The sequence below is a fragment of the Marmota monax genome, unplaced genomic scaffold (assembly GCF_021218885.2).
Source record: "Marmota monax isolate L192 unplaced genomic scaffold, Marmota_monax_Labrador192_F-V1.1 WCK01_AAM20220418_F8-fsc00055, whole genome shotgun sequence".
NCBI lineage: Eukaryota > Metazoa > Chordata > Mammalia > Rodentia > Sciuridae > Marmota > Marmota monax.
The window spans coordinates 8501240-8510011 of NW_026695205.1; the positions used below are offsets into that span (position 1 = coordinate 8501240).

General features: G+C 44.4%; 1 protein-coding gene across 2 annotated transcripts; it reads left to right on the forward strand.

Moving 5' to 3' along the window:
- Nucleotides 1-618: 618 nt before the first annotated feature.
- On the forward strand, nt 619-8469 carry LOC124083483 (E-selectin-like). Of its 2 annotated transcripts, XM_046430189.2 has the most exons (11): nt 619-742; nt 1059-1142; nt 1843-2226; nt 2730-2837; nt 3020-3205; nt 3505-3693; nt 3900-4076; nt 4604-4714; nt 5431-5452; nt 5554-5626; nt 6498-8469. In XM_046430189.2, the coding sequence occupies exons 2-10, from the start codon at nt 1106-1108 to the stop codon at nt 5609-5611; spliced, it is 1272 nt and encodes a 423-aa protein (XP_046286145.1). In that variant the 5' UTR covers nt 619-742; nt 1059-1105; the 3' UTR covers nt 5612-5626; nt 6498-8469. The 2 variants fall into 2 exon arrangements, with proteins under 2 accessions (XP_046286145.1, XP_046286146.1); XM_046430190.2 differs by lacking the exons at nt 619-742; nt 1059-1142 and adding an exon at nt 1154-1173.
- Nucleotides 8470-8772: the final 303 nt, after the last annotated feature.

Consider the following 8772-nt stretch of genomic DNA (forward strand, 5'->3'; position numbering starts at 1 on the left):
CTAACTATGAACATACAAATGTATTTCCCATGTTTCAGTTTGTGAAAACAAGGTGCTGTTTCAAATATTTGAGTGGAAGGTATTACTCTAAGTAACGTAGCTGTAGCCAGTGCGCAGAACCTGAGGAGTAATGCTGCCTTTTGATGACTCCCCTGGGAGACAGTGCACAATAAAATGTGTTAAGTTGGTGGCTGAACAAGAAATAGAAAGTGACTGTTCATGTATTATGGACAGCTACGGTTGAAAAAATTGAGGATGGAGAACCACAGACGACCGAAATCCTTAGGTAATTTGTGTTTATGAAACTGATTGGTGCCACAATTACATGAGTACCACAACGATAAATAAAGTCTTATTAAAAACATTTTAAAGACCTAGACGTTATGCTATTAGAATTGAAAGCCAGGCGTCTGTGTCCTATTAGTAAAAGTGTATGTAAAACACAAAGGCAGAATGAGGGAGAATTAACTTCGAGGGGCAGCACTTCTGAGATCATTGTAATTTTTAGCATTGTGGATATTCCGGGAAAATTTCTGGATGTCATTGGGAATTTCCTCCTGGCTGGATTTGGACAGTCTCCTGTTGCTTACAGGATGTGAGCCCTGCTATAAAGGGCCCAGCAGAGGCGAAGCTCAACAGGGCTTGGCTTGGCTGATTTCACATCACAAGTGCCAGAGGATCAGGAGACAGAAGCATCCCAACACACCTGAGCAGTGTGAGCCGAGGAGCACCGCGCAGAACTGTAAGTGCAGACTCCTTTGCAAGAGCAGCCTTGGGCCATGAAACAGATTCATCAGAATGAACTGATGTGTAAACAGCCTCTGGTAAGAGATCTGTGCAAGCTTTAATTGTAGTGTGGTTAAAGCCTGTCTTTTCTCTTTCACCTAAATGAGGACAATCTTAAAATTTATTCATTCATTCCAGTAGCATCTCTCAAATAAGCTGTGGCACTGGAATCCTTTATCTCAAATCTTATGCTGGTGCCTAAACACCAGGCTCGAATGACTAGAGTAATTGGCTGCCTAACATTTCCTTCTGTAAATAATTTTTCTCCCCAGGAAAGTACTTCAAGTCCAATCCATCGGTGAGAAGAAGTCCTGAGGCCATGATTGCTTCACAGATTCTCTCCACTCTCACTTTTGGTAAGTCAGATTCTCTCCACTCTCACTTTTGGTAAGTCAGATTCTCCACTCTCACTTTTGGTACCACTGGACCAGGGTTTCTCATCGCCTCCCTACTGACATTGTAGACCAGGATATTCTTCCTCGTGTGGGGCTGTCCTGTGCAGAGGGTGTGTAGCAGCATCCCTGGCCTCTTCCCGCCTGGCACTAGGGAAATTCACTTCTTAGAGTCATATTTCCATATGTGTAAAACGTTGATCAAAAATGGCCTACGTAGGCACTGTGACAATTCAATGGAACAGTAGTTTAGGTACATGTGGGGACATCTCGACAAACTTGAAGAAGGCAACAATCTGACTGCACTGTGTGATTTTATATTCCAAATATAAAATTCCAAAATATGTTATTTTCAGTTGAGAAGTGCCTCACACCGCACCTGGTGGCTCATACTAAGGGCTCGATACTGCAGAGTCACCAGCAGAATAACAAATTTGTTACGAAGGTGGGGACAACAAAGCCCTGAGGGTGGTTGGCCACAGAAGTGATGCACAGGAAACTCTGGTTTCTTTAATATTTATTGCCTCTTCTTACTTTTGAAAAAGTGAAAAATTTTGTCACCCCAAATCCAGAGACTGGCATAAATAAGACAATAAAGACCCAGAGAGCTAGAGTTAATCCCAGCAGGACTAAACGCTGCCTTTCTCTCTTGTTCCACCCCTAGTGCTCCTCATTAAAGACAGCGCGGGCTGGACTTACAATGTGTCCAGGAGAAGGATGACTTATGATGAGGCCAGTGCTTACTGTCAGCAAAGGTACACACACCTGGTCGCAATTCAAAACAAAGAGGAGATCGAGTACCTGAACGCCACTTTGAGCTATTCTCCAAGTTATTACTGGATTGGCATCAGAAAAGTCAACGGTGTGTGGATCTGGGTGGGGACCCAGAAGCCCCTGACTGAAGAAGCCAAGAACTGGGCTCCAGGAGAACCCAATAATAAGCAGAAAAACGAGGACTGCGTGGAGATCTACATCAAGAGACCAGAAGGTTCCGGCATGTGGAATGACGAGAGATGCAGTAAAAGGAAGCTTGCGCTGTGCTACACAGGTAGGGAGCCACAGGCAGCCACATCCTGACGACTCACAGTGGCAGCCACTGGTCTCTACCGTGGCCTCTTTGCTCTGAAACATGTGATTTGAAAACCAGGTGTTCCTGCCAAGGCCCCCCTTTACTCCTTTGCACAGATGTAGGCAAGAACGTGTGCACATGTGTAGTGTGAGCACACGTGGGGAGGCCACACCCCTACAGAATGCCACATAGACACACTGTGGCAGCTCAGGTGCTGGTTTGCTTGTGTCAGGGGAAGTGTCTCGTGACGTGTGCTGAGGGAGTCTCTGTGCATGGTGTAGTTGCAGCCCCTCCTGACACCTCCAACATTAACATCAAGTATGGGAGACGAACCTGGAGCTCAGGTTTGGCATTTTGTGAGGCACATTAAAATCTCGGGCACCCCATAACTTAGGTGACGTCATTACATGCGGCTGATCCTAAATTGTGAGGAATTTCCCACAAGCACCACAGACCTGTCCTCACGGCTGTGTTTCCTGCAGCTGCCTGCACCCAAGCCTCCTGCAGCGGCCACGGGGAGTGTACAGAGACCATCAACAACTACACCTGCAGGTGCCATCCTGGCTTCAGTGGACTCGAGTGTGAGCACGGTAAGTGTGTCGTCACCTTCTCTTCACTTGAGACAAGGCACCATCCCCTGCCCCAGGTGGGCTGGAGTCGGGCCTGCAGGTCCTCCTTTCCCTGGACCCAGTCATAGCCTGTCTTCCCATCCCCCCAACCCCCCTCCGTCCGAGGTGAAAGCTGGCAGAACTGACTTGGGTCCCTTTTCCAGCTGTGACCTGTAAAGCACAGAAAGACCCTGAGCACGGGAGGCTGGTTTGCACTTCACCCTTTGGGACCTTCAGCTACAATTCCTCCTGCTCCGTCAGCTGTGACAGTGGCTACCTGCCAAGCAGCGTGGAGACCACCCAGTGTAGGTCCTCTGGGGAATGGAGTGCTCCTCTTCCCACCTGCAGAGGTAAATCTCCCCCAGAATGCACAGGGCGTCCCCAGCTCACCCTCCCTGCCTCAGTTTCCCATAACCTCATCCAAACCCCCAGGGAAAGTTCTATCTGTGGTCATCTTTAGTAAATCTTGTTCTCTCAGTCAATATATGTGGTCGGTTTGGTACCTGCTCCATTTTAGAGAGCCCAGATATGAAGAAACATCTTTGTTTCTACTTGGCTTTAAGACAGAAGCTATTGGGGAGCCCAGGGCGGGGGTGCTGCCTGGAGACGCAGCACACGGGGCTCCACAGGGCTCACTCTTGCCTTCCAGCTGTGCAGTGCGATGCTCTCCCTGTGCCCCTGAATGGCTCCGTGAAGTGCTCTCCTTCCCCTACTGGAGAGTTCACCTACAGGTCCTCTTGCACCTTCCACTGTGACGATGGCTTTGACTTACATGGATCAGCTCAACTGGAGTGCACATCTCAGGGGCAGTGGACACACGAGGTCCCCTCCTGCCAAGGTAGGGTGAGTTCAGACTTGAGGGTGCAGGTCACGTGCCTCATAAGATTGTGAGCCTCAGTGGTCTCAGGGGGCTTGATTCTAATTTCCCACATGCTGAGTTCTATGTAGTGTTTATAAGTTAGGCTTGTCGGTGACTTGGGCCACTTTACAAGTTTGCAGCAGATGTTTCCTAACCCCCCGCCCCCATGTGCCTGTCATTTGCAGTGGTACAGTGTTCAAGCCTGGCAGCTCCAGGAAAGGTCAACATGAGCTGCAGTGGGGAGCCTGTGTCTGGCACTGTGTGTGAGTTTGCATGTCCTGAGGGCTGGATGCTCAATGGCTCTGCAGCTCTGACATGTGGTGCCACAGGACACTGGTCTGGGACGCTGCCTACCTGTGAAGGTAATGCATTGGTTGATGCTGGTTGTCTGGGTGACCAGAGAGAAGCGAGGGAGCTGTCTTACTAAAGCAATTAAAGATGCACTGGGCCCATATCAGAGTGGTTAAGCATCTGCACATATTTAAGCTTATGGAGACAGGAAGAAAACGGTAGATGTGGCATGTGGACGGAATGGGCAGAATTCTAACAGTGGCAAAGAAGACCTGGAGGGGAAAGGAAGAGGGTGAAACAGAAAGTGTGTGTGGGGGGGGCGGGGGGCGGGGGGGGGGCTGAGCAAGTACAGCACAGTGTCCAGCAGGGCAGGGTGAGGGGTGTGAAAGAGCTGGCAGGGTAGAGTTCTGCCTGGCAGAGCTGGGGCAGCCAGGGGGAGCTGGACAGGTCTAAAGGGCCGGTTAGCCACCTCTGCCTCATGACTTGAACCAGATGGGGCTTCTGCTCCTGGGAACGAGGTGATAGAAAAGGAGAAGTGGACGGACAGAAAGACTTTCAAGCCAGCTCCTCATGCCCATCCTCCCCTCTGTTGCCGCAGCTCCCCCCGAGTCCAGCACTCCCTTGGCAGCTGGACTTTCTGCTGCAGGATTCTCCCTCCTGTCATTGACGTCATTCCTCCTCTGGCTTCTGAAATACTTTCGGAAGAAAGGTGAGGGAGTTTATGAATATACTCCAAAAATATTTTTGACATATTAGTTTTTTGTCATTGATGACTCATGGTTTCTCTTACAGACTTATACAGTAGTCATAACAAACAGTAATAACTCCTTTATTATTAAGCAAAATCATAGGAAAGAGTTCATAAGGCAACCCAAAGTTGGAAGTGTTTTAGGAAAATTAGTGCTAGTATGCTAGCATTGCTGAACTCCAGGGGTTGCTATTTGCATTGAATACTGGGTTGACTCTGGAGTTTTGTTGATTTGTGCTCCCAGGGAAATGGATGAAATCTTTTCTTAAAAGACTATTTGGAATAGAGTCTTAAATTTGGGGATACCTCCTAAGGAATACACAAACACATCTATCCAAGCTCATGATTTTTTTGGCCTACAGAATATTTTAAAAATTTTAAACAAAGTTTAGACATTTAAGAAATAAAAATTTTCATGCTAAAAATAATCCTGATTTGGGACTTGTCCTGAAATGCTGAACCTGTGACTAGTGGCTGCTGTCAGAAAGCTGCTGTGTCCTTTGATGACTGTGCACTGTACATTTACCTTAGTAACCTGGTTGTGTTCCTGCTCTGATTGTTACAGAGTGCAGGGGCACTGAGTTTGCAAACCCTGATGTTTGGGTCATATCCTGTCTGAATTGGCAATGTCGTTAAAAGCCATTTGGTCTAAAGGAATGGTTTTCTTTCTCTTTCAGCAAGGAAATTTGTTCCTGCCAGGTAAGTTGCATTCTTGTACAAAGCATTCTGTGAACATTCTGAACATTTTCCTCTCTTCATGTGGAAACAGTGGCTTATTACTGTTCTCACCTGTCCCACAGCAGCTGCCAAAGCCTTGAATCCCATGGAAACTACCAGATACCTTCGGATTTCATCTAAGCTCAAAGGAGTCTGGTAAGACTTGCAAGTGGCATGTCATGAGGGAGCACCTCCCTAGGCGTTCGGCTCATCCTTGGGCCCCTTCCAGCCTGCCATTGTCCTCAGGACCTCTCCATCTCCATGGCACTTACTGGAAAGGTGTTTTGTTTCTTTGCAGAAGAGGGAAGAAACAGAGATCTGGCTTTCTTGAGCCATTTCCTTTATGAAAGATAATAATGATGGTGATAACTGACCCTTATGTGGCACTTACTGTGCCCTAGGAACTGTTCTAAGCTAGGAACTCCATGAGATAGGATGATTATTCTATTTCTCCTGACTTAGATGGAGAAGAGGAGGCAGAGAGAAGCTAAGTGACTTGCCTGAAGTCTCAAAGCTCCTAAGTGGTGTAGCAGGATTCAAGCACAGGCAGTGTGGTTCTAGAATCTGTGTTCTTAAACATCTGCTCTGCTTCGTGAGGATTTGGAAGGGTCAAGTAAATTCCCTTGAAATACTTAAAAAATATTATATGATTTTTGTGCAACTTTAGGTTTATGGAAAAATTGAAAAATCTTAGAGTTACCAGCATCTTGAACTAGCATGATTCATTTGATGCAATTGATGGATCAGTATAGATGCATTATTATTAGTTAAAGTCCCCAGGTTACTTTAGTGTTCACTTGTTGTGCTTTCTGCAGGGTTTAACAGATATGTAATCACCTGTAGCCACCATTACTGTGCCGTAAAGAATAGTTTCCCTGTTCTAACTGAACAGCACTTGATGTTGCTATTTGGGTGGCCCCAGGCAGAATGCACAGTAGTCTGGGCTAGAATGTGCATTTTGTTGTCACTTACAGTATGCATTATGCTAAAGTTTTCTGGTGACATGCACGTTTGCTTGCGCTTGCAGGAACACTGGTGCATCCCGGGAACTAGACTGAACCACTGAAGACAGCAGAGGTATCCTGCCCCCTGGTCTTCCTGGCCCATTGTCCTATGCCTTGACAGCTGGGACCATGACTTCAGTGGATTAAGTTCAGAGCCAAGTGCAGTCTTCCACCAAAAGACACAAAAGAGAAGAAAGTCTTCTGTTTCCTATTCTCAAGATAAAGAAAGTGCCAGCTGCTAAGGGGAGAGGATCTTCTTCAAAGCAAGCTAAAGAGACTAAGGCTCTGGACTCTCAGGATTCTTTTCTTTACTCTCCCTCTGTGGCTCTGAATCTCAGCGGAGGAACACTGTTTCCTGGCTCTGTTTCTCTCTAGCCCCTCACAGTGTTGCAACTGCTAGTTACAGAATTGCGCTCAGAGGGGAACATAATAATTATCAGTAGCTTACAGGGAACCAATTGGCCAGATATTTTTCTTCTAACTTAAGAAAATATGTATAGTTTTTAATGCCCAGAGATGACTACTCAGGAGGTTATTCGTGGTGCAAGGTGCAAATCCTATTTAATGCTCAGTTCAAGGATCACCAAACAGTCTTAGTCATGTTCACTCATGTGCTTTTAAAGTGCTTTTAAAGTGTTCTTAAAGGTTGTGCTCTTTCTACTTGCCTTGAATACAGCATGATCTTCCATAATTAACTCAGTACAAAAGTTAAAGGTACTTGAAAATTTTGTAAATGTTATTGACTATGATATGGTAAAGTTATTGATCCACCTTCTTATTTATTAACAAATTTCAATGTTATAACTGCAGTAGATTTATTTCAAATAATAACATGCGTGAATCAGGGTGACATTCTGAGAATTTTACTACAGGTTTTTTAAAACATGGTACTATCACCAGAGTAAAGCTGAATAGAGAGTTTTAAATTGTTACCATATTCTTTTCACCAATTTTTGCTTTTTTATGATAAAAAACTTCTATGAGGCCTAATATCTGATATGATAAAAGCATCAATGCAAACAAATGAAGGTACAATTTTGAGACTTTCTTTGTTTAAAAAAAATGTAGACACATTGATGTGCTTTGCCTTCCTACAAAGGTGTTTGTCAGATATTATCACATAATTATTTTGTATTACATAAGGTTTCAATACATAAGAACTCATCATGTGAAGGACCAATCAGTGGATTTTCAAAGAGCGAATGTCTAATGATTATTTCTTAGTTGTTTTATTCTGTATGTTAGATGTCCTGGAAGAGGGGGAAGCTTGTATGTGTGAGCATTATGTTTCTAAGGAGAGTTTAAAATTCCTAAGGAACTTCCAGGTATCACTGACAATGAGACATTCCTGGTCAGTAAGTGCCAAAGCTGCCCACATCAAAGCTTTCCCACATTTCTTTTAACTTAGCATGTTGAAGAGGAATATTTCAAGTAAGTGCTGCCTGAATGTTGGCAGGGCAGAGCCAGCAGTAAACAGGGAGGTGTGATAAAGATGAGAAAGCAGTGGTTCTTTTTTTTTTTTTTTAAAGAGAGAGAGAGAGGAGAGAGAGAGAGAGAGAGAGAGAGAGAGAGAGAGAGAGAGAGAGAGAGAGAGAGAGAATTTTAATATTTATTTTAGTTATCGGTGGATACAACATCTTTGTTTTGTATGTGGTGCTGAGGATCGAACCCGGGCCGCACGCATGCCAGGCAAGCACGCTACCGCTTGAGCCACATCCCCAGCCCAGCAGTGGTTCTTAAGGGGCAGAAGGACTCAGGGAAGGGGGACTATCGTGATCAGATTACATATGGAAAGAGTTATTATTTTCTCTGAAATTGCTCAAATGTTGTAAATATTTATATATTCTGCATTAGAAATAACTATGACACATAAATGTGGTCTGTGTTTGTGTTTTGTATCATGTTTTAAATTATGATTTAAAATATTTAACAGTTTTAAAATATGTATTTATTTTATCTTTTGTCAGCTTTATTATACTGGACATGGCACTACAAAGTTTGACAATAAATATGTGCATTTATTATATGTGTATTATTTATCTCTGATATAGGCTCTTTCTTAAAAATTTTTATTGCATTTAGATAAAATGTTTTTTTACAATGTCTTTATTTTACACTTATGTGTGCTGAGGATTGAACTCAGTGCCTCATGCATGCTAGGTGAGCACTCTACCACTGAGCCACAACCCAGCCCCTAGATAAAACTTATACACAAGAAAATATGCCTTTTTAAATTTTGCAAGATCAAGCAACCATCAGCAGTATTTAACTCCAGAAAATTCTATCACCCCAAAAAGA

Bases quoted from the DNA above. Each gene is read 5' to 3' on its own strand.
- LOC124083483 (XM_046430189.2), top strand. From the start codon at position 1,106: ATGATTGCTTCACAGATTCTCTCCACTCTCACTTTTG. The intron at 3,694-3,899 runs GTAGGGTGAGTT...TGTCATTTGCAG, and splicing joins CGAGGTCCCCTCCTGCCAAG to TGGTACAGTGTTCAAGCCTG. The intron at 5,453-5,553 runs GTAAGTTGCATT...CCTGTCCCACAG, and splicing joins AGGAAATTTGTTCCTGCCAG to CAGCTGCCAAAGCCTTGAAT.